We start from the raw sequence: 25,423 nt of genomic DNA, 5'->3' as shown, positions 1-25,423 counted from the left end.
TAAATTGTGAATAGTAAGTTAGTTTGTCGGCCATTTTAAAAAGTTAATAAAGAATGCGTAGGTGAAGGTACGGGCGGGAATAGTAGCAATACAAAAGTTAACGGACGCCTTTTTTTTTCATATACATGTATTTGAATTGTAAATTACTTGGTTGTCCATTTGAAAAAGTTCATAAAGAGTACCATTATATTTGTATATATATTATTATAAACACTTTGTAGTTGAAGGTACTGTCGTCGTGTGTGTGTGCTTAGGCCATGTGGCCGAGGGAGTTTATTTGCGGACTGAGGAGTGTCATAGGGGCATGTGCACAGGGAGTTTTGTAGCACAGCCATGTGCACAGGGAGTTTTGTAGCACAGCCATGTGCACAGGGAGTTTTGTAGCACAGCCATGTGCACAGGGAGTTTTGTAGCACGGCCATGTGCACAGGGAGTTTTGTAGCACGGCCATGTGTACAGGGAGTTTTGTAGCACGGCCATGTGCACAGGGAGTTTTGTAGCACGGCCATGTGCACAGGGAGTTTGTAGCACGGCCATGTGTACAGGGAGTTTTGTAGCACGGCCATGTGTACAGGGAGTTTTGTAGCACGGCCATGTGCACAGGGAGTTTTGTAGCACGGCCATGTGCACAGGGAGTTTTGTAGCACGGCCATGTGCACAGGGAGTTTTGTAGCACGGCCATGTGCACAGGGAGTTTTGTAGCACGGCCATGTGCACAGGGAGTTTTGTAGCACGGCCATGTGTACAGGGAGTTTTGTAGCACGGCCATGTGCACAGGGAGTTTTGAGGCACGGCCATGTGTACAGGGAGTTTTGTAGCACGGCCATGTGTACAGGGAGTTTTGTAGCACGGCCATGTGTACAGGGAGTTTTGTAGCACGGCCATGTGTACAGGGAGTTTTGTAGCACGGCCATGTGTACAGGGAGTTTTGTAGCACGGCCATGTGTACAGGGAGTTTTGTAGCACGGCCATGTGTACAGGGAGTTTTGTTGCGGGCCGGCGCATCGGGATAATTACGGAGAATTAAGGTAAGGAGAATGAAGGTAATGTGCACAGGGACTACGGCCATCGGGAAAAAATGTGTGCGGCGGCCATCGGGATAATAAAAGTAGAAAAAGCCACGCCATAGCATGTGTGCGGGCCGTTGCGGAGGGATAATTAAGGTAATGGGCGGCCAGCCCGTTGAGAATTAAGGTAATGGGCGGACATGACAGTGTATACACAGGGGTGACGGCATTACTGAGTTGTGGGATGACAGAGGTCAGTGTGAGTGAGTGTGTACACAGGGGTGACAGCATGATTGTGAGTTGTTGTTTGACAGGGGTGAATGTGTGTGTGTACATAGGGGTGACAGCATGACTGTGTGTGTGTGTGTGTGTGTGTGTGTGTGTGTGTGTGTGTGTGTGTGTACACAGGGGTGACAGCATGACTCAGAGTTGTGGGATGACAGTGAGTATGTGTAGACAGGGTTGAGTGTGAGTGTGGGGGTGACAGTGTGACATGTCAACTTACCAAGGAGTGCTCAGAGGTTCTGGCCGTATCGTGTCACTGCAAGTGTGTGAGAGTGAAGGAGGTGTGTGTCAGTGATGTCACTGTACCTTTTGACCAATGAGAGTCGTGTGGGAGGCCGACTATGGGAGGGCGGACATAGTGTCTATGTGTGTGTCACAGTGGGGCGTACCTCTTGGCCAATGAGAGTCGGGGTGGCCACGGACCAATCAGATTCACCGCAGATAGCACTAACCATTCGATTTTATATATTAAGATGAAGAAAGTTCAGTCACTATATCAAGGATGGGTATAGACTGACTTGGTGTGCTGCCCCATTTGTCAGGATAATCAATCCTCTTCATAAACGAATAGCCTCAAACACAAAAACAAAAGGGGGGCGCTGACGTAGCATAAAATCCTTTATGTAGTAAGATACAAACCAAATGATAAGAATGCCCTCGGTGTGTATTGGTATAAAAGCACCTGTGCGCAGAGAACGGGGTCTCTCACTGCCTCCGTATGTGGTATGTCCTCTTGTCGTGCCGCTGGAGCATGACGGAGCCACACGATGTGGCGAAACGCGTAGGATTCAGCAAGAACTAGCAAAGTGCTGGCGCGCTTCCGACTACATCCTAGCCGGTCACCCAGCCTTAGTACACTCCCACAGTCCTCATCAACTACAGCGCATACGGAAACGTTACTTCCGGGAGTCGCCAGTCTAGAGCCGTGCTTATAGTGCGCGCGACGGCGACGCATGACATCACCCGTCGCCGCCCGCAAAAGTTGTATTTTGCTTTGCAGCGACGTCGCAAGCGACCTTGCCCATTGTTTGGTTCAGAGGCTGTCACACGTCGCTCCCGTTGCTCCGTCGCGTCGCGCCGAGACGTCTCCGAGTGGAGGAACAGCTTCTGCCTGCAAACAGAGAGGTTGCCCCTTCGATTGGAGGGCGTCTTCTTTCCTGTGGACAAACGAGGCTCTAGTGGGAACGACGTGCCAGAGCTTGGGTCACTACGGGAGGATATACCACACCACCCTTGGAGGCAGGGAGAGACTCGGTTCTCTGCATGCAGGCGATTTTTATACTAATACACACCGAGTGCTTTCTTATCATTTTTGTTTTTTATCTTACGACATAAAGGATTTTATGCTACGTCTGCGCCCACCTTTTTTGTTTTTGAGGCTAATCTAAATGTTATACCTGGAAGGGTTTTTTTTTTTTTTTTTTTTTAAATACCTTGCACAGTATCTCCTGGCTTCATGCCTGAACTCCCACCTCGATCTCAAGTAAACCCCTTGGCGCAAACTTTCATGAAAAGCTGTGTGGGGTTTTCTGCATCAGTGCAACCTCATGTGATCTTAATTGCAAATAGGCATGCGGAGAATTGCACCGATACTCCCTTCAGAGGTACTGCATGAAATTCTAATTGACAATTGAGCGGGTATATATTCCGTTATCAATCAATGTTTTTCTAGAGCTCAAACTTCTCAAGGGTTTCACAGCGCAGATTAATATGTTGATGAATTGAGGCCAGTGCCCAAATGCTTTGCAGCTTCAAGACGTGGGTCTAAAGTGATTTTCTGAAAGTGTGGAAGGTGAGAGATTTCATGATGTTGATATGGAAGTTGTTCCAAAGCCTGGGTCTTTCTGACGAGTGTTTATTTTTTTTTAAATCCTAGTGGACTTGAATGGAACAGTACGAGGAGTTGTTGATCCGAGTATTCTGGTTGGCTAATCTGCCATCCAAAATATGTTTGTGCTACCCACTGTGTGGCCTTGTAGATTGTAAAGAGAGCCTTGAGCTTAATCTGCTGTTTTATTGGTTTCCAGTGACGTTCTCGGGGTTCCACTGACGTCATATCTGCACAGGTTTCTGATGGTTGTAACTGCGGTATTCTGAATTGCCTGCAAACTATTCACCTGGTTGTTTGGTAAAACAAGATAGTGAGTTGCCATAGTTAATTCTGGAGCTGACCAGGGTATGGGTGATCTTCCCTAAGGAGAAGGTTGAATCTCCTTGAGTCAGAGGTGGTAGAGGTAAGACTTGACTGTATGTTTGACTCGTACCCCATTGTGAGATTACTATCAAGGGTGTTGCCCAGGCTTTTCACTGTCTTTGAGGATGCTACAAAGTGGTCTTGGTACTTGGGGTATAATAGGAAAAAATGGATGACATATATTATTTACCTAAAGGAAGTAGGCTGTGTTTTCTTTTTTTTTTTTTTTTTAAATATCCATTGACCTGGGCGACAAGGCCAATGACATCACGAAGGGGTCGGGCAGCACTCTCTGTTTTAGAGACAGTTGCATGTGGCGACTGTCTCTAAAAAATCAAACATTTTGGTAGCGCATACTATAAGCGCTTGCGACGGAGTCAATTGATTTGTTTTGGAGCGGCGTCGCATCGCCGTCACCAGGCACTATAAACGCAGCCTTGCCTTTAAAAAAAAAAAAAAAAATGACATGCAAGCCGATCTATAATGCATGTCACACAGTTTAAGACCTCAATAATTTGATTAAGCAGACCACATGCTGGAGATCAGAGGCTGCCAATTCTAGTCCTCAAGGGCCACCTTTGGGTTTTAAGGATATCCCTGCTTCAGCACAGGTGGCTCAGTCATTGACTGAGCCACTGATTGAGCCACCTATGATGACGCCTGACCTGTTGGTGGCCCTTGAACTGGAGTTGGCCACCTTTTATGCTGCAGATGAACAAAATTATTACGGTCAACTGAAAAACACAATTCATCACGGTTAAGGATTCATCTGAGAAGGAGTGGCTCAGTGAGTAAAGACACTGACTGGCACGGAGTTTGGAGCAGGGGAACCTGGTTCAATTCCCGGTGTCGGCTCCTTGTGACCTTGGGCAAATCACTTTATCTCCCTGTGCCTCAGGCACCAAAAACATAGATTGTAAGCTCCCCGGCACAGGGACCTGTGTCTGCAAAATGTCTCTGTAAAGTGTTACGTAAAACTAGCCGCGCTATACAAGAACATGCTATTATTATTTATTATTATTATTATATGACCTTTCATCCTCCTGGTATATCTCTCCTCGTAGGATGTTACCGTCTGTGGGCTGAGGAAGGAAGCAGCATCTGCATTAAATGCAAAAATGAGACCAGTCTGGGCTCTGGAGTCACTCATAATATAACCGAGTGCAGAAATAATAGTAAGTCACTACATATCTCAGGAAGACTCTTGTCTATCTGTTTTCCCATTGATGTGATCAGACCTCTATTTTTGTATTTGTAGATATTGTATTGGTGATACAAATAAAGGTATATGAGGGGTCCTGTCCTCAGGGCACTGTATTGTAATGGTTTTATGCATACATAAAAGGTATTGAGTGTTTATACTATGCCTATTTTGTCCATATGTTGATATATGGCCATGCTGTTTTGGGTTTGGATGGAATAGATTGCCCTTCACCAGGATCCAGGTTTTTTTTTTTTTGGTTTTTTTTTATGTGAAGGATAAAGGATTCTTTACTTTTCCTTGTTTCATGTGGGATTTTTTCGCTCCACGTGGGCGAGTTACCCGACACAAATGACTTTAGTATTGTGTATACAGGCACCCTGATTGGATCATCCCGATTCTTGCGTTCTTCTCAAGGATGTCTTCTTTCTACCCCCTTTGTATCTAAAGCCCTCTCTTGCCTTAAACCTTTCTCACTGACTGCCCCACACCTCTGGAATGCCCTTCCCCTCAGTACCCGACTAGCACCCTCTCTATCCACCATTAAGACCCACCTTAAGGCACATTTGCTTAAAGAAGCATATGAATAGCACTGTGGATAATCCTGGACACATGATACATAAAGCTTGGCCCCCTGCAGATGCACTTACTAGAATTCCCTCCTACTGTCTCTATACGTTCCCCTACCTACCAATTAGACTGTAAGCTCCTCGGGGCAGGGACTCCTCTTCCTTAATGTTACTCTTATGTCTGAAGCACTTATTCCCATGACCTGTTATTTATATTATTTGTTATTTATATGATTACAACATGTATTACTACTGTGAAGCGCTATATATTTATGGCGCTATATAAATAAAGACATACAATACAATCATAGAGTTGCATAGGAGCTGCTCTTCATTATTAATTGCAATAAGTGCTAATTGAAATGTAACTATTTCTCATCTCATTCCTTTTTTTTTTTTTTTTGTAATTTTATGTAAATATATATGTTGGGTTAGAGGAAGGAAGGCTAGAGTTTGTAATTCTTGAAAGAAACACAAATATATAATTTGAGTTGTCTGGAGAAAAATACATTGAAAAGGTAAGATCTAAAAGCTCCATGCAGTGTTTGATCATTGCCATATCTGACATCACAATCGTAAACCATTGTTCTGTCATGAGTCATTTTTTTACCAGATGATATAATTGCTAATTGATGGCATCACTATAAGAAACACTGTTACATATGACATATCTCTTGAATTGATTAAGTCAAATGTTACATTTCCTATTTTATTAACTAGTGCAAAACTCTAAAAAAGGTACTGGAGAATTGTACGTTGGATGCAGTGATACCTTTTTTTTTTTTTAATGAACAAGCAAAAGAGCTCTAGATCCAGCTAGGAGATAATGCTGCTTTTTACCTGAATGAGGGGTCCATCTGGAGCCAATCCACAGTTCCCCAGCCGCCAGGGACCCCCATATTCCCAAGACATTTGTTGCTGCAGTCCGCCTCTCCCACCAGTGAATAGAAATCCGCAATATCATTAGGAGATGACTTTCCGGCTTTTCTATTGAGATATATCTCTATATCAAACCAGGGGACCGTGGATTAATTCTACAGCCCCCTCCCTGTGTTCAAGTACCAGAAATAAAAGCATTTGAATAAAATGGCGGAATTTAATTAATTTAATTTAAATGGATCAGCATAAATCGGTGACTCGTGCTCGACTGCGACAGAGAATAATTGAATATAAGAAATAAGATGCAACATCACAGCTTTCCCTACAGGTAATGTAAAGGAACAAATCTAGAAAATGGTTAAGTATATGAAAAATGAACTATTGCTTAAGATGGTATTTCTAATTCCCACCCCCAAAATACTATAAATAAGGAAGGATGAGCAATAAACAGTCCAAAAAATACCAAGACTAAATCCATGTTCAAAAGGTATATTGAATCCAATACCACATTGCAGTAAGATCAACACTCAAATGATCACAATAGTATACATACAAGTATTTGGGCCAAAAACTGCCCTTTTATCAAGATTCTTGATAAAGGGCAGTTTTGGGCCCAAAACATTGAGTGTCCTTCACCAGGGCATTAGTCAGTCAGGCGTTAGTTAGTCATAATGTTATGCTTTCATTATATGTTGTAATTTTGATATATGTATTAGAATGTTTTTTTTTAATATATACACGTATATATACTATTGTGATAATTTGTCTTGTACTATTCTGCAATGTATTGAATTCAATATACCTTTTGAACATTTTAGTGTCTTGGTATTTTGTGGACTGTTTCTTGCTCATTCTTCCTTATTACCAGTAGGTGGGATCGACTGCTATTAGGATTACGTTCTGTGCAGTATTATGGAACCTGTTCTCTCGCTCCGACCATTCTTTCTCGCATTGATCAGATAGTGAAAAGAATGCTGAAATGTTTGTGTTTTCAGGAAATGTGTGCATCTGTTGAACTGGTCCGTCTGTTTTGGAATTGTTAGAATATATGCACTGAGTCATCGATATCCAGTTTTGGTATGATGCTGGCACGTGCAGGGAAGGAACTAATTGTATTTCTTTTGTACTGTAATGCTGCAGTAGCAGGCACCCTAAGAAAATGGGATTATCGCACGTGTGTTCCTCTTAGGCTGAGATTATAGTAGGCGTGCGACGGAGCGCATGGCGTCGTGCCCGCCTGTCGCCCGAGCCATTTGTGCTCTTAGGAGGGAGGTGTCACCAGGCTGATTCGATCTCATTGGCGGAACCGCTCACGTGACGCGGCCCTTGTGTGAAAAAACAAAATAATTTGTATTTTCACAAATCTGCCGCACGTTCGCTCATAGTGTGCACTATGGCCGGCCTGATAGAGCTGCTGCAGTTTGTTCGTGCGCACGGCGCCTTCGCGCTTACTATAATCTCAGCCTTGGACCTGCCGCAGATCGACCGGTTCCTTTGTTCCGCAGATTTTAGCGGATCAGTCTCAAATGTCAATTCACCTGCTTTTTTTTTTTGCCAGCAATCTGCGGATTCCGCAATCCATTGATTTTTAAGAATCCAATCCGCGGATTATTGAACACGCGGATGGATTTTTAAAACCCACCAGTGGATTCTATCCAATGGCGGTTTTGGATTAATCCGCATGGATTGAGACTAAGGCCTCGTCCAGGGTGGTGTGGGTGGGGCGCGCTCACGCTGGCCGCGATGAAACACATTGCGGCAATGTGTGTGGCCAGCATGAGCAAGCACCTGAGCATGCGCGGCGCTTAGATGCTTGCAGAGCAAGCAAATTTGAATTTGCCGCTCGCAAGCACGTCACGTGAGCAGTTCGCCCATTGAGGGCGAACCAGCTCTGTGACGTCGTTGCTGCGCGCACCTAGCCGGCCACGAATCGCGCACCCGCTCCCTGCCTGGCCACAGTCTAACAATCAGTCGGTGGATTTTACACCACAAACCGGATTTTGAATGGCCAATTCTGAAAAATCCGGGAAATGGATGTGGACTGGTTTGCTCATCTCTAGTCCTTCTCATGCCCCAAAGGCCATTTCTCTCTCATGAATCAACATCTTGCCTAAACAAGTGTTATGTAATGCCTCGTTATCATCTCTAGTATATACTCTATTTGTACTATTGGCGAGATAACTGTAGTTCCTTGAATGAGACCATATAGATATAAAGTATGGTGACGAACTGTGAGGATTCGCCATTCTGGCGGCTGGAGACCTTCTCCTCACTTGAGAACCCCTGCCTCGACAGATGAACAGGATGCGCGATCTCGTGGTCCTGTTACGCACGCGCGTGCGGACAACACGCAGTCAGGCTGTCCTCCTGCGGGCTCCGCCTCCAAGCCCCGCCTCTGCACAGGCGTGCGGTACGCTCGTTCACCCAGCCTCCCCTCTAACCTCCTTCCCAGTCTCTGCCCCCGTTCCCGTGACAGGCAGGCTCGGCGCGGGAGTGACGCTTGCCACCGAACTCCGCCCCCTGACCCCAGTGACGTGCGTGGATCAGTGCGCTCTCGGTACGGGCTCCAAGATTCGGGCACGCCCTGCAGAGAGGCATGCGCGGTGCACATGTGTCGCACGTCGAGGTCGCCAGTCCTCCAGGTCGGCGACACGTAGCTCCGCCTCTGCTTCTAATTTGGCTGTGTCATAGGGTACACCTGTGTGACCCAGGAGCCTATAGGATTCCCTTTTTCTGCTCCGCCCTGCTCTTCGTTGGTTGATGGCTCCTTAAATATCTGCCTTGCTCATTCACTCATTGCTGAGCATAACCTTGTGTGACGCTGTGCCTTGCTGCATTCCTGCCTTGTACCTTGTTGCATCCTGCCTTGTGCCTTGCTGCATCCTGCCTTGTTCCTGCCTGACCCCTGCTTCGTATCTGGACTCCGCATCTCTCCTCTCCTGACCCGGCTTACGTACGACCATTCTGAACTCTCTACTCCTGACTTCGGCTATCCTCGCAACGATTACTCTCCACTCTCCAATCCAAACCTGGGGCATCCAGGTTGATCCTTTGACTAAAGAGTTTAGTTTCCATCTTTGATGGCTGTTTTGTGGAGACATCTGTACTCCAGAGCATTATAAGTTCAACACATGAAAAGGATTGAGTGCCGTTTATCTGGAGGACTTTTTTTTAATCCCTTCTATGGGATCATTTTTGTTCTTGACCCAATCTCCCCAGATGCATCGATCTGTAGGAAATATCGAATTTTATCTCCTATATTTAGGTTGTGTGGGATATTATTTTGTGGTGTTTGGAAGACATTTTTACCATGAATCTCATAACAGACAGACACTCGGCCCCTCATTGTCACATGGTTTGTAATCGCCAAGGGGGCTAACATGGTATCCCGCTGATTTTGTTATTGTGTAAGAAAAAAATAACCAACTTGGTGACCATACAAATGTATAGCTTCAGTCCTGTCTCTTCAGTCTAAGGCCAAGTTCAAGGTGGATGCTGTGTCCGCGGGCGTCCGTGCGCGCCTCCGCCGCGCGCTCCTGCAGCCCAGCGATCTGTGCTTTGGCTGCAGGAGTTGGGTCACGGCGTTTGGGGGCGTGGCATACATGTCACGGAGTTGGTTCGCTGAACCAGCTCACGTGACGCGACTATCCCAAAATATCATTTTGGGTTGTAGCGGCAAAAGTAGCAGCGGCAACGCTGCACTTTGCCGCCGGTGGAGTTTTCAGTTTGAACACTCCCACCGAACAACCCGAAATTGCGGCGAACGTGCGTAGCAGCCACCCTGAACTCGGCCTTAGAAATGCTGTATATATTTCTGCAACAGGTGCGCAATTTTGTTTTTAACACACAATGTATTAATATTATTATCTGGATACAGTAAGTGCGTCCTATTTCTATATAAGGATGCAATAAACTTCCATCTTTCCCTATCCCAAACCTATGGCTTCTTCAGTTGGCTGAGCGTTTTTTGTTCTGTAATTGACGGGGGGGAGGGGGGAAATAAAAGAAACAAGAGATGACGGATCCTATTTTGTAAATTATGGGACGCCACTAAACAAATCTAAACTATTATATAACAGGTTCCATTTACGCTTTACTACTTTATTCGGTTTGCATGCCGTCATTTGTTATTTTGTGTACTGTCGGTAACAATCCTATGTGCGATGTACCGCGCACTGTAATTGTACTGCGCTTTGTTCCATTGGGAGAAAAGTGTTATATGAAATGGTTACTATTTTCTGCGTTGCCTGTGCATCTGTGGGGAAAGCAGTATATATATTGTACTGTGTTCTCTGTTAAGTTTTGGAATTGCAGTACGATTAAGGTATTGGGGCATGAAACCATTTCTCTACCATTTGCTATAACTGTTTAATAATGTAGACCCCAAACCTTTATTGTAAAGTGCAAAATAACATATATTTTTTTTACAGTATAGAAAAAATGTACAAAATGCTGCTTTTACCTTTTCTGCTTCTAATAGTCACAGAATGCTGCTGTTTCCAGTATAGGGCATTGATCAGGCCTGCGTTAAAAAGCCGTTTTTAAAGATTCTGCATCATAATTGGTACATAAATGTTTTTTTATGTAACAATATTACTCTGAACAGTTAGTTTTGAATCCTGTTCTATTTGGAACACACAGCTTTATTTCGATGTTTGCTTTGTATCAGTCAGCTCCCGGGGAGCGGACATCCACATGAACATCAGCACTACGTCCTCTGTCCCGCACAGCTTAGGTAAGTGACATTCACTTGCGTGCGGTCTTGTTCAACGTTGGATATATACATATAATCACTCTTGTATTTTAAGCCTTAGTAACTAGCAAGAGTCAAACTTACAAGAGAACTCGCCCTCTGATTGAATCCAGCTTGCATTATGTTTGAAACGTATTTTCATTAGAAGCTCTTAAAGCAGCGATAGACCTAACCCGATTTTTATTTTGTTTATTTTATAAAGCAGTTCTGTAGTATTAAATAATGCGTGTTTTTTTTTTTTTTTCCCCCTCCCTCAACTCTTTGTGCTGAGCATCCTTTGGTTGCTATAGCAACAATTTAGTAAGGCCCAGGCACTTCCTCTTTTTTTGAAAGGCGCGCCTCCTTTTTGAGCCCTGCCCTCTCCCCAGCAGTGCACGAGCTTTGGCAACCAATTATCACAAACAGATCTCTTGCAGTATTTCCAGCAGGAGGCCGTCTATTGTTACCGCTTTCACCTCAGCCACCATTTGTTACCCTTAATAATATAGGGGCTGGTATCAATCATTTTGCATAGTTTTTATATCTGCATTATAGGCACATATGATTTCACAATGTAGCAAAGTAATTCAATCAGAGTGTGTCGGCGGCTTCTATATATCTATATACCCAGGCACTACACACACCTGATAACAAGATGCAGGCTTCTCCCCTGCCTCTTTCCACCTGTACAAACCGTATCGGCAGCAGCAGCAGCATCGCCTGTACCTGCAGTCTGAAATACTTACTACAAAACTGTATATTCCTTCTTTGTGTGGTGTGTGTGTGTGTGGTGTGTGTGTGGTGTGTGGTGTGTGTGTGGTGTGTGTGTGGTGTGTGTGTGGTGTGTGTGTGGGGTGTGTGTGGGGTGTGTGTGTGGTGTGTGTGTGTGGTGTGTGTGTGTGTGGTGTGTGTGGTGTGTGTGTGGTGTCGATGCTTTTCAAAAGTCAATGCAGTACAGGGAATTATAATATAAACAAAATCAGACAATAGGATAGGAAATCCCTGCCCCGGAGAACTTACAATCTAAGTGGTATGTTGGGAGACTTGCAGAGACAGCAAGTGAGAGAATAAGTGCAGCAGATGACAGTGCTTGGCCACAATGGTTGGTAGGAGCGACTGTGGGTATGGGACAGTAACCATGAGTCAAGGCTTTTAAAATCTTTTAATTTAAGAGGTGAGTTTTAAGGTTTGACCTAAAGGGGAGGAGAGAAGGTGTATGCGGAATGTGAGGGAGTTGCACAGGTAAGGGACAGTGAGGGGGAAAAGGTTTCCGATGCAGTAGAGGTGAAAGGGGTGGAAAGGAGACAGTTGTGGTTAGAGAGCAGGAGACGAGTAGGTGCATAACGAGAGATCAAAGCTGATATGTAGGGAGGAGCCGATAAGTGCAGAGCCTTGAATGTAAGGAGGACAACTTTGTAGGTGATCTGGAATTTGATGGGAAGCCAGGAGAGGGATTTGAGGAGACTCTGCAGAGACTGTTTTGGGTGAAAGTAAAATTATTCTAGCAGTTGAATGTTGGATAGATTGCAAAGGAACAAGTTGCACGGCAGGAAGGCCTGTTAGCAGTATGTTACAATAATCAAGGTGGGGGAGCATAATGTCATGCATTAGTGTGTTGGCAGTAGATTGACCGTAAAGGGCGGATCTTGGTAATAATATTATGGAGGAAGAAGCGACAAATATTAGCTGTCGCGGATGTAGAAGGAAATGGGGGCGTCAAATGTGACGCCTAGGCAAGGAACTTTGGCGACAGGATAGAATAATAATAAATATAAAGTAAAATGTGATTATACATTGTAACAGTTTTTTGTGCTTGATGCAACTCACATTGTGTTTGCAAGTATAATTAAGTTGCCAATCCTTTCACAAAAACATATATAGAGAATAACGTCTTTATGCTAAGAAAGTTGCAGTGTTTCAAGTTTCACCAGCAATGGTCTTGGTCAATTTTTCTCTTTTTGTATCATGCAGCTGGATGTAGCCCAGCACTAGCCCTCAGAGAAGGGGGTGTACGGAGGGGGAGGGGGGTTACTCTCTTACAGTATGTGACCCTTCCTTCTCCCATGTTACAGGTAGCCCAGAGATAGCAGCTTCTCTTCTGCTGGGCACACTCTTCATCAGTCTGTTCCTCATCCTCTCAGTAGCCTCCTTTTTCTACCTCAAGCGTTCACATAGATTACCAGAAATCTTCTACCGAAGGAATAAAGGTGCGTATCCTGCTCCCGCCATGTCCCCAGAGCGGTAGGTAGATGTCGCTCATCTGGTGCCCAAAGAATCAGCCTCCATGTTCTTTCTATGTTTAACAAAGAAGTAGAAAAAGTCTGCACTACAACCCACAAACAAAAGGTATACAAAACCCAACCAAAATCTATAAGTGGTGTGCACCTCTGGGGTGACCTAACAAGGTAGGTATAGAACACACATACACACACACACACACACACACACTTTTAGGGGTATACAAAAACAATGGAACATCATTTATTCAAATACAGCTCAATACACAAAGATGCAAACAATGAAACAAGCACCAAGAAGAACGTACAACAATTCAGAAATAATAATGACATAAACAATCAAAGACATGGGACACCATAGATTGAGGGGAAGTCACAAGGACCCCTCAGGAGGTGTGTAACCGTGTACCCAGATCCAACATGCAAAGAGTGTATAGCAGTGATGTCCTGAAACTAAACAGCAGTAAGCAGACATGACGCATGGTAAAAACAGGCATACTGTACAATCTAATGGCCCAATCAAGTGTAAATATTTCACAGCAAAAAATGTCAACGCTGTAATCTCGCAGAATGATGGTGGTGCAAGGGGCACAAAAAATTATCCCATGATAAAAAAATAGAGGGAACTGTACACGAATAAGATTCTATAAGGCTGATCTAGACTAGAATCAACAAAGTAGATATAGCTCAGTACAGGCATACCCCAGTTTAAGGACACTCACTTTAAGTACACTCGCGATTAAGTACATATCGCCCAAAAGGCAAACGGCAGCTCGCGCATGCGCCTGTCAGCTCTTCCTGAACAGCAATACCTGTACCGAAGATGTGCGCAAGGGGGGAGACTAGAGCCTGTTACACATGCGCTATTTACATCAGTTATGCACGTATATGACGATTGCAGTACAGTACATGCATCGATAAGTGGGAAAAAGGTAGTGCTTCACTTTAAGTACATTTTCGCTTTACATACATGCTCTGGTCCCATTGCGTACGTTAATGTGGGGTATGCCTGTAGCTGGTATATAATACTATGCATGACGATCATGTTGGCCAGTGGAGAACTGGAACAGAGGTCCCAAATGTATAATCGGTGTGTATTCATATAATGGAGGAGGCATGCGGAGCTGTCCCGTTCCATACCAAAGATGCAAGTCCAAAATCTAATAAAGGCTGCAGAGTGGGTAACAGGGCGAACGCCAATCCTCCGGTTCTCCTGAACATGCAGCGTCCTCACGAGACTTCGATTCTAGTCTAGATCAGCCTTATTTGTATACTGCGCCAGAGCCGTGATTTTTTTTTTCATATGATACTTTGCATTAGTACATTTTTTTGTGTCCCTTGCACCTCCATCATGCTGCGAGGTGTTATCACAGTGTTGGCATTGTTTGCTATGGAATATTTACACTTGAATGGGCCACCAGATTGCATGTGTATTTTTATCGTGCCATATCTGCTTACTGCTGTTTAGTTTCATGATATCGCTGCTGTACACTTCTTTGCACATTGATTGCATATTACTTCTCAATTGTTGGGCGTTCTCCTGGGTGGGGTTTGTTTTTAATCTTTGTGTATTGAGCTGTGTTTGGATACAGTGCCTTTGTGTGTGTGTGTGTGGGAATTCTCTATCCCTACCTTGTTAGGTCTCCTGCTTTTTCAGCTTTCTATGTTTACCATATTTTTCTCTCGGGTCTTATTTACATTTTCAGACTGTTCTGATATGCCATAAACAGACGAGACGGAAACATTTATTATCATCCTGGCACACCTCGATTTTATTTTCACCTCCATCTTCTCTCTCCCCGTTCCCTCCTAGCTACTTATTGTTTTCCTTTCTCTCCAATGCCTTTTATTTTATTTTTAATTTCCCCCCACCCATTGGGATAAAACCACTTCTAGACTATACACACTGTATCTCATCCACTAAGGACCAGGCTAATGCACCTATGAGTGTTGAAATAGAGAGGTCAAAGATATAAAAGGAACATTACAAGTTTTTACCATCATTTGCAAGACCAGCAACCAGCCTCACGTTGAGACCCAAAAGGTCGAAATAGCTGTCTGTGAGTAGGGTTACTGGCTCTGCACTTCTTTAACCCAGGCTGTGCTGAAAAGTTGTGCAATGCGGCAGCCCGGCGCTTATAGGGGTCCCTGTTAAAATGGTTAGAAAGTAAAGAGTGACACACACACAGTGCTCATTTGCATGTCATTACCCAGAATCCCTGGCTTCAGTGGAAGCCTCGCATGCTAAGGGATAATGGGGGGAGAATCTCCTCTGAATGTGCTCGCGAGTGATATTTGTATTTACTGTTGCATCATAACTGAAACATTCCACATTGTAATACATGTATGCATCATTTAAATTGGTGTTATTTCAGGAATCCATAAAGGAAGGAAGGGGGGGGGGGTACAGTAATAAGGAACTGCTCATACCTGCTGCCTAATAATATTTATTTGATGCTTGCCTGTGGGGAAAGCGCTGCCTCAGTCTTCCATTCACATTTGGGGCTGGAAGTAGATATTGTGAGCAGCAACAATAGGCAAATCCAAGACAGATTTCCCCAGAAAATGTGAGAACTACAACTCTTTTCACAAATAGCCGGCAGCAGAACGATTTATTGTAGTAGCTAGTTCAGATGCTATGTATGTTCGTGTTTTCATTAAGTTGCATCACATGATTATAGCACAATGGACCAAACGGGGAAAAAGTACTAACCTTTTCTCTTTCTTCTTTCTTAGCATCTATCTTGCAGCCCAGTGAGATGGTAAGATAATGTATATACTGTCCCCTTTGTCACTTGGTGCCACAGGAATACTGAAAACTAGAAGCCTAGCCCAGCACAACTGCATGGGATGTAACTTGACATACAAGGGATCCGGCTTTCTTGGGAGGAGGACGGGGAGAGAAACGGGGTTTCAATTTTAGATATTAAAAATCCTAACAATTTTTCTGGGATGTACTTGTACTTGTACTTGTACAGAGCTTTCTATCGACGGATAGCAGCACCATGTGGAAACCCTTTTTTTTTTTGTAGGAGAATCAGAGCGTGATGGTCGGACACTTGTGAATTATAGATATGTGGTATAGAGAGGTGGCACTCCGTTTGAATCCCAGTGTCAACTCCCCCTATGAGCTTGGGCAAGTCCATGTCCCTGTGCCTCAGGCGCCACATTAGATTGTAAGCTCTACGGGACAGGAACTCATTGTACCTGCAAAATTCTGTGTACACTGTCAGTTATATATGTGAAAATATTATTCTATAATGAATGATGGAGAAGTGTTCGCTTTTATATTTGCGTTTCTATTGGTGCCCAAGATATTATAGATGCATATACACCCGTTACCCTTCTTCCATACACACATTCCTTTTCCATCCTGATCATACACTTCAATATATTTATATTTTTACCCCTATTGCAATTGTATCACTATGCTATAACACCGCCGTTATTACTTGGTTTCATTTTCCGATGGCATAAGCAGAAATGATATGGCACCAGTTGTGTTCACCGTGGTAACTTCAACCATGCTGCTGTTAGTTTGGGCTTGGAGCCCTGAACATGGAATACTGTAGTGCAGGGGTGGCCAACTCAGTCCTCAAGGGCCACCAGCAGGTTTACAGGATATCCCTGCTTCAGCACAGGTGACTCAGTCGAAGTGCTGAAGCAGGGATATCCTGTAAACCTGATTTCTTGGTCGCCCTTGAGGACTGGAGTTGGCTACCCCTGCTGTAGTACAAATGTTATCATCCACCTCACAGGAGATATTCCTGGGAGGAGTAATGTAACTTTAATGGATGATCATGACGTAGGTAAATTGGAGCGGATTTCTCAGCGGATTTCATGATCAAGATCAATGTGATGGTGAAAAGGAACAATGCAAATTAAATGTATCAGCAATTTCTCAAACGGGATTACAAACAACGATTTTTGGTTTTGCATGCAAGTTCCCCCCCACCCCCGTCATTTTAATGTATTTTACTAGGCTAGATGCATTGTGATAATAACCATCTAGTTTTAACTTTTTTCCTGGTTCCATTAAGTGGAACTGCTCCTTTCTAAACACTTTATACGGGCTGAAATGTTTGTAATGGCAAGGTTGACATAGGCGCAAAATCATTTTAGATGTTCCACTTTTAAATATTTTATTCGATTTGCAGGCATCCATGATTCCGAATCCCAACTCTTCAGGTATGTTGACTAATGTTATTGTGAATTCAAAGCTTTGGACTGTAGTCTACTCCAGAATTAACAGTACATTTCTCAATGAAACTAGCGTGCAGAGAAGAACCACCAAATTATTAAAGGGGATATGAAATTTGATTTATGAGGAGAGGCTAGCTAAATTTAGATTTGTTTACATTAGAAAAGGGGTGCCTAAGAGGGGATATGATAACTATATACTGTACAAATACATTCAGGGACCATACAATGAACTTTCAAAATAACATCCCTAGGCCAGTACAAATGACTCAGGGCATCCCTTAAGGTTGGAGGAAAGGAGATTTCCCCAGCAACAAAGGAAATGGTTCTTTACAGTAAGGGCAGTTACAATGTGGGATTAATTACATATGGAGACGGTGATGGCAGATACAATGGCTATTTTCAAGAAAAGGTTGGGCATATTTTAGAAAGGAATGGTATACAGGGATATCTACTATATATTTCTGAAAGTGTACTATGTGTCGTCTGTATGTATGTGTCTCCCTGTGTCCCTCCCTGTGTCCTTAGCGGCAATCATATTGGCTCCATTGGCCCGCCCCCGCACACCTCTCATTGGCCGGACACACACACACACGACCCGCGCGCACCTCCTCTCCCCGCCCCCCCCCCCCCCCCCCCCCCGGCGCCGCTACAGTCATCGGCTCTCACCACCCATAGGCCACTCCCTCACCCGGCGCTCACCCCCCCCCCCGCACTCACCCCTCCCCCCGCACTCACCCCTCCCCCACACACATAGAGCACGCTCTCTGTGGCTCTCCCCTCACACAGGCTGCTCCCCGTCCCCGCGGCCGCTCACCACCCCCACAACACTCACACAGGCCGCTCCCCGAGGCCGCTCCTCCGGCTGTCTCCGCCTCTCCTCTGGCTGTCTCCGCCTCTCCTCCGGCTGTCTCCGCCTCTCCCCGCGAGAGGCGCAGCACCTCCTTACCGGAGCATCTCAGCCTCTCCGCGGAGGAGCCCGAGGAGGTGGAGGAGGAGGCCGGCCGGGACCCGCGCGGCCGTGTGCAAGGTGAGTACACGGAGCCCGAGGAGGTGGAGGAGGAGGGCGGCCGTGTGCAAGGTGAGTACACGGAGCCCGAGGAGGTGGAGGAGGAGGGCGGCCGGGACCCGCGCGGCCGTGTGCAAGGTGAGTACACGCAGGGGAATGGGTTATTTACTGCGTCCCTGACTCACCCTGCCCTTTGGCCCCTCTTGCCCCCCCCCCCCCGCCCCTCCCTGCCCTCTTGCCCCCCCGCCCCTCCCTGCCCTCTTGCCCCCCCACCCCTCCCTGCCCTCTTGCCCCCCGCCTCTCCCTGCCCTCTTGCCCCCCGCCCCACCCTGCCCTCTTGCCCCCCCTGCCCTTAGCCCCCCCCGTCCCTCCCTGCCCTCTGGCCCCCCCACCCCTACCTGCCCTCTTGCCCCCCCGCCCCTCCCTGCCCTCTTGCCCCCCCGCCCCTCCCTGCCCTCTTGCCCCCCCACCCCTCCCTGCCCTCTTGCCCCCCGCCTCTCCCTGCCCTCTTGCCCCCCGCCCCACCCTGCCCTCTTGCCCCCCCTGCCCTTAGCCCCCCCGTCCCTCCCTGCCCTCTGGCCCCCCCACCCCTACCTGCCCTCTTGCCCCCCCGCCCCTCCCTGCCCTCTTGCCCCCCCGCCCCTCCCTGCCCTCTTGCCCCCCCGCCCCTCCCTGCCCTCTTGCCCCCCCGCCCCTCCCTGCCCTCTTGCCCCTCCCTGCCCTCTTGCCCCTCCCTGCCCTCTTGCCCCCCCACCCCTCCCTGCCCTCTTGCCCCTCCCTGCCCTCTTGCCCCCCCACCCCTCCCTGCTGTCTTGCCCCCCCTACCCCTCCCTGCCCTCTTGCCCCTCCCTGCCCTCTTGCCCCGCCCCTCCCTGCCCTCTTGCCCCCCCCCGCCCCTCCCTGCCCTCTTGCCCCCCCACCCCTCCCTGCCCTCTTGCCCCCCGCCTCTCCCTGCCCTCTTGCCCCCCGCCCCTCCCTGCCCTCTTGCCCCTCCCTGCCCCCCGCCCCTCCCTGCCCTCTTGCCCCTCCCTGCCCTTAGCCCCCCGCCCCTCCCTGCCCTTTGGGCCCCCCTCGCCCCTCCCTGCCCTTTGGCCCCCCCGCCCCTCCCTGCCCTTTGGCCCCCCCGCCCCTCCCTGCTCTTTGGCCCCCCCGCCCCTCCCTGCCCTCTTGCCCTCCCTGCCCTTTGCCCCCTGCCCTCCCTCCCCCTGCCCTTTGCCCCCTGCCCTCCCTCCCCATGCCCTTTGCCCCCTGCCCGCCCTCCCTCCCCCTGCCCTTTGCCCCCTGCACCTCCCTGCCCTTAGCCCCCCCCACCCCTCCCTGCCCTTAGCCCCCCCGCCCCTCCCTGCCCTCTGGCCCCCCCGCCCCTCCCTGCCCTCTTGCCCCCCCGCCCCTCCCTGCTCTCTTGCCCCTCCCTGCCCTCTTGCCCCCCGCCCCTCCCTGCCCTCTTGCCCCCCCTGCTCCCTGCCCCACCCCTCCCTGCCGTCTTGCCCCCCCTACCCCTCCCTGCCCTCTTGCCCCTCCCTGCCCTCTTGCCCCTCCCTGCCCTCTTGCCCCTCCCTGCCCCCCGCCCCTCTCTGCCCCCCTCCCTGCCCTCTTGCCCCTCCCTGCCCTTAGCCCCCCGCCCCTCCCTGCCCTTTGGCCCCCCTCGCCCTTCCCTGCCCTTTGGCCCCCCTCGCCCTTCCCTGCCCTTTGGCCCCTCGCCCCTCCCTGCCCTTTGGCCCCCCCCGCCCCTCCCTGCTCTTTGGCCCCCCCGCCCCTCCCTGCCCTCTTGCCCCCCGCCCCTCCCTGCCCTCTTGCCCCCCCGCCCCTCCCTGCCCTCTTGCCCCCCCGCCCCTCCCTGCCCTCTTGCCCCCCCGTCCCTCCCTGCCCTCTTGCCCCCCCGCCCCTCCCTGCCCTCTTGCCCCCCCTGCCCTTTGCCCCCCTCCCTCCCTGCCCTCTTGCCCTCCCTGCCCTTTGCCCCCCTCCCCCCCTGCCCTCTTGCCCCCCTGCCCTCTTGCCCCCCTGCCCTCTTGCCCCTCCCTGCCCTCTTGCACCTCCCTGTCCTTAGCCCCCATGCCCCTCCCTGCCCTTTGCGCCTCCCTGCCCTTTGCCCCTCCCTGCCCCTTGCCCCCCCTGCCCCTTGCCCCCCCGCCCTGCCCTTTACCCCCCCACCCCTCCCTGTCCTTTACTGCCCTTTGCCCCTCCCTGCCCTTTGCCCCCCCGCCCTTTGCCCCGCCCCTCCCTGCCCTTTGCCCCCCCCGCCCCTCCCTGCCCTTTGCCCCCCCCCTCCCCTCCCTGCCCTTTGCCCTCCCCCCCGCCCCTCTCTGCCCTTTGCCCCCCTGCCCTTTGCCTTCCACGCCCCTTGGCCCCCCCTCCCTGCCCTTCCACGCCCGGGCAACGCCGGGTATATCAGCTAGTACCAAATAAGTAAACATGGGAAGGATGTTGATGCAGGGAGTAATCCGATTGCCATTATTGGAATCAGGAAGGAATTTAATTTTCCTCTTATGAGACATAATTGGATGATATGTCACTGGTATTTTTCTGTTTGCTTTCTTCTGGATTAAAATATGGTCACTACAAATATAGGATAAGTATCTGTTGTCTAAATTTAGCATAGGTTGAACTTGATGGACATGTGTTTTTTTTGTTTTTGTTTTTTCAACCTCATCTACTATGTAACAGTATCTACTAAATTCCTTGTAATCCCTTTACTCCTATTGTTTTCACCACAATTTATGCATGCCAAGTCTTCTCCAGTTTAATAATAGTAATAGAAAAAAAGAATCTTCAAATAATCATCTTGAAAGTAGAAAAGCCGATATTCTGTTTTGCAGCTATTGCTTTTGTTAGATCTAGTTATAGCACGCTCACAAACATGACATTTTTGACATAAAGGACTTCAACATCACTTGCAGGGATTGTATGTATATTGGCACACGTGTTGAATGTGGTAACTTCACAAAACGCAGCATTGATGTAGTAAGATATTTTAGCGTTTCAGTTTAACACCTTCAAAACCATGACATCCTAAGAGCAAAGTAACAGAACTCTGTTAGCTTAGCCTCTGGAAGTTATAAGGAGCTGCTGCCTTCTTTACCTCCCAATGCAGATCTAGTTCAGAGGTTCTTATACCCAGAACTTCTATCTCTCTGACTGTTTCAGTTCGGAAGCCACGATACGTCCGGCGCGAGAGGACGCTCACGACAGCCGCTCCAGCCGTGCAGAGTTCGTCTCTGGACACCAAAGTGAGCAACGTTTAGTTTGCCGTCCCTGGAACACGTTGCAGAGCGGTATCCACAAGACATCTGCCAGAAAACAAACCATTCAAGGGTGTGCAGACACATGACACATGACATAGATCTTTGAATGGAGTTTGGCACCATGCTTAGCAGAGCACTGGAGAGAGATGAGGCTTTGTGCTCCCTGTATTGAGGTGCGGACCTTTCTTAAAGTTGGGGTGTAGTGATGTGTTAACTGCACAGTTTGGGACACGTTTTGCACTGGATAATAAAAGCGGATTTATCGCAGCTCTGAACTGCATAATGACTACATCCCATTTTGAAGGTCTCCGCTACACGTCACAGTGGGATTTCTTTTTCAATGAACTACTATGTAAAATAAGCTGTTTCACATGCACTTCCTCGCTACAGATGTCAATGCGTTTTTAATTTAGCGGGTTTTTTTGTTCTGCTTCTCCCCCCCCTTTCCCACACCCCCCTTCTCTTCCTCCTCCTAATTTGAATGGCTATAATAAATGAATGGATTTACAGAAAGTCAAAACAAAAGTGGAGTGGGTACCAAAAGTTGTTTTGCTGGATGCAACGGATAATAAATTGTGTTTTTTTTAACCAAGCGGCAGTAATCGGTCTTATTTGGGACACTGCTCTGGGCTAGAAGTAGTCTAGTGCAGGGGTAGCCAACTCCAGTCCTCAAGGGCCACCAACAGGTCAGGTTTTAGGAATATCGCAGCTTCAGCACAGGCGGTACAGTTGTAGACTAAGCCACTGATTTGAGCCACCTGTGCTGAAGCAGGGACATTCTGAAAACCTGATCTGTTGGTGGCTCTTGAGGACTGGAGTTGGCCATACACTGGTGTAGTTGTCCAGCTGTAAAGAAGTGGTGGCAGAAGTGGCCATTACAACAATTAGTCAAGAGTATGTCAGGAGGGAAGCACAATATGATATGCAAAGGTTATACCACATTGTAACGGTAACAAAGATTAACAATGCTTCCTGTCTGTGCTTTTCATTGCCTATATCTGTTCATTTTGTATAATTAACTAGACAAAACAAAGGGAATAACCCCTCCAAAAGCGCTAACCTACACTGAAAAATAATAATAAGTGCTAACAATAATGTGCTAAACAATAATTTGTGCTAGTGCAACATCAAGGTGAGAACAAATGCTGTGAAACAAGCAGCTAGGTGACAATAATAACAGGTTATTCCAAACCTGATAAAAGACAGTGCACAAACAAAATATAAAGTCCCCAGCGCTATAAGTCCAAGATACCGTGATCCTAAAGGCAGTCTTTGGTCTTTAAGATGGTGGTTGGGCTTTGGTAAAGATGCTCCAGATGGGATGGTGTCCTTGATGTAGATGGATACACCGTCTGAAATAACAGATGACAGACACACCTGATTGCGCAGCGTATTTCAACAATCAGAGCCCTATTTGAGACTGTGAAGAATCCTACTCGCATAATAAATGCCTGTATGTTCAATGGAGAGGATCTGTAATGGCTCCCCTTCTCCTCAGCTCCTCTCACGAACCCCACGTGGAGACAGCTTACTGGGATCGACCTCAATCCGCAATGGCGTCCGGGATGGTTCCGTTGCAGCACCCCCACAGTTATGTGATAGAAATAGGCACAATATGGTGTAGTATGAAAAGACCTTTAATGACTAAAATACTATAAAAAGTATTAAAATACACTCACATGGTGCAACGATTGATCGTACTTCTCGCGAATGCCGTCCGCAGCTTGCAATTCCTAACAACACGATGGAGAGGATCACTGCACGCAGACACGCTGTCGACTAGGCGTGTGACGTCAGTGATGCGGGAAACTCTCCCTGCGCTAGGACGACGGGTGCTGGGATGGTTCAAAGAACTAAGCTCCTCCTCCCTACGCGTTTCGTGACTCGTGGTCACTTCGTCAGGGGATGGTGACCACGAGTTTCCCGCATCACTGACGTCACACGCCTAGTCGACAGCGTGTCTGCGTGCAGTGATCCTCTCCATCGTGTTGTTAGGAATTGCAAGCTGCGGACGGCATTCGCGAGAAGTACGATCAATCATTGCACCATGTGAGTGTATTTTAATACTTTTTATAGTATTTTAGTCATTAAAGGTCTTTTCATACTACACCATATTGTGCCTATTTCTATCACATAACTGTGGGGGTGCCGCAACGGAACCATCCCGGACGCCATTGCGGATTGAGGTCGATCCCAGTAAGCTGTCTCCACGTGGGGTTCGTGAGAGGAGCTGAGGAGAAGGGGAGCCATTACAGATCCTCTCCATTGAACATACAGGCATTTATTATGTGAGTAGGATTCTTCACAGTCTCAGATAGGGCTCTGATTGTTGAAATACGCTGCGCAATCAGGTGTGTCTGCCATCTGTTATTTCAGACGGTGTATCCATCTACATAAAGGACACCATCCCATCTGGAGCATCTTTACCAAAGCCCAACCACCATCTTAAAGACCAAAGACTGCCTTTAGGATCACGGTATCTTGGACTTATAGCGCTGGGGACTTTATATTTTGTTTGTGCATTGTATAATTAACTACTTGAAATTTCCCAGCGTTGCTCGGGAATTCTGAGGAACCAACCTCACCCTCCCGACCCCCTCTTCTCCTCCCCGCTTCTCTCTCCCTCTCCCCCCCCCCCCCCCCGCTTCTCTCTCCCTCTCGTCACTTTCCTTTTAATACCTTTTGATGTCCCCAACTCTTTTCGCCTGTCTCTCCTCCAGCATTCTTACTATCTCCTCACGTGCCAACGGACTTCCTCTCCTCTTTCTTCCTTCGTCTGCTTTCTGTGTAAAGGTTATAGCTATCTGACTTTTTATCTGCCACCAGGCTACGTGCGTTTGTCACCAGTATGATGTCACGTGCCAGATACATAGCCTACCAGGTACAACACCCAGTGGCTGACTTGCTTAGGGAAATTGTTATAACTCATAGAATTAAAAATAGATTGTATCCAAATTCCAAACATAGACAAAAACCTGCTCCTTGACCTCAAGAACCATCATGCAAAATTTGGTTACGGTATCTTAAGAGGTGTCCAAAAACATAGCGACCAGACAGACAACTTTCATATATAAGAGCTCCAGAAGCATCAGATGCTACACCAACAATTTATATATATAGATATACTAGCTGAGAGACCCGGCGTTGCCCGGGATGTAATTTTGGGGGGGCGGACAACAGGGTTGGGCTTCCCCCGGGTGACTGGGTGACTGACTGAATGGGTGGGTGACTGGGTGACTGACTGAATGGGTGGGTGACTGACTGGGTGGGTGACTGAGTGAGTGGGTGAAAGTGGGTGACTGGGTGAAAGTGACTGGGTGGGTGAGTGAGTGGGTGACTGGGTGAAAGTGGGTGGGTGGGTGTGTGGGTGACTGGGTGGGTGTGTGGGTGACTGGGTGACAGTGTGTGGGTGGGAGACGGTGGGTGACTTACCTTGACCCTGTGGCATCTGGCTGGGGCAGGAGGTGAGTTCTGGAAGCTGGCTGGGGGGGGCAAGAGTGGCAGGAGGCCCGCACCGCGCTTACCCTCCGTCTGGGAGCCGGTGCACGTGAGGAGGAGGCCCGCGCCGCGCTTCCCCTCCGTCCGGTAGCCGGCGCACGTGAGGGGGAGTGCAGGAGGCCCGGGCCGCGCTTCCCCTCCGTTCCTTGTTGTGAGCGAGGGGGGAGGAGCCTGGAGTTTGCTGCTGAGCAGGAGGGCCGCGCTTCCCCTCTCCGGGAGCCGGCGCACGTGAGGGGGAGTGCAGGAGGGCCGCGCCGCGCTTCCCCTCCGTTCCTCATTGTGAGCGAGGGGGGAGGAGCCTGGAGTTTGCTGCTGAGCAGGAGGGCCGCGCTTCCCCTCTCCGGGAGCGGCGCACGGTGAGGGTGATGGT

The 25,423-nt window shown here is 48.0% G+C and overlaps 1 protein-coding gene across 6 annotated transcripts in view; it reads left to right on the top strand.

Moving 5' to 3' along the window:
* The window catches only part of C6H1orf159 (chromosome 6 C1orf159 homolog), a 35,637-nt gene extending 12,483 nt beyond the window's left edge, over window positions 1-23,154 (top strand). For 5 of the 6 annotated variants that reach the window (XM_075603646.1, XM_075603645.1, XM_075603647.1 and 2 more), the window contains 6 exons: window positions 4,551-4,661; window positions 10,805-10,870; window positions 12,940-13,074; window positions 15,841-15,866; window positions 17,262-17,292; window positions 21,458-22,148. In XM_075603646.1, the coding sequence (XP_075459761.1) occupies window positions 4,551-4,661; window positions 10,805-10,870; window positions 12,940-13,074; window positions 15,841-15,866; window positions 17,262-17,292; window positions 21,458-21,555 (467 nt within the window). In that variant the 3' untranslated portion in view covers window positions 21,556-22,148. Of the gene's footprint in view, window positions 1-4,550; window positions 4,662-10,804; window positions 10,871-12,939; window positions 13,075-15,840; window positions 15,867-17,261; window positions 17,293-21,457; window positions 22,149-23,053 lie in introns of those variants that run through there. The other variant, XR_012802101.1, reaches the window with a different exon arrangement.
* Window positions 23,155-25,423: the final 2,269 nt, after the last annotated feature.

The sequence above is a fragment of the Ascaphus truei genome, chromosome 6, assembly GCF_040206685.1.
Source record: "Ascaphus truei isolate aAscTru1 chromosome 6, aAscTru1.hap1, whole genome shotgun sequence".
In the NCBI taxonomy this organism is placed as follows: Eukaryota; Metazoa; Chordata; class Amphibia; order Anura; family Ascaphidae; genus Ascaphus; species Ascaphus truei.
Note: the sequence above shows the minus strand (reverse complement) of the source record. Positions and strands in the feature narration are given on the sequence as shown.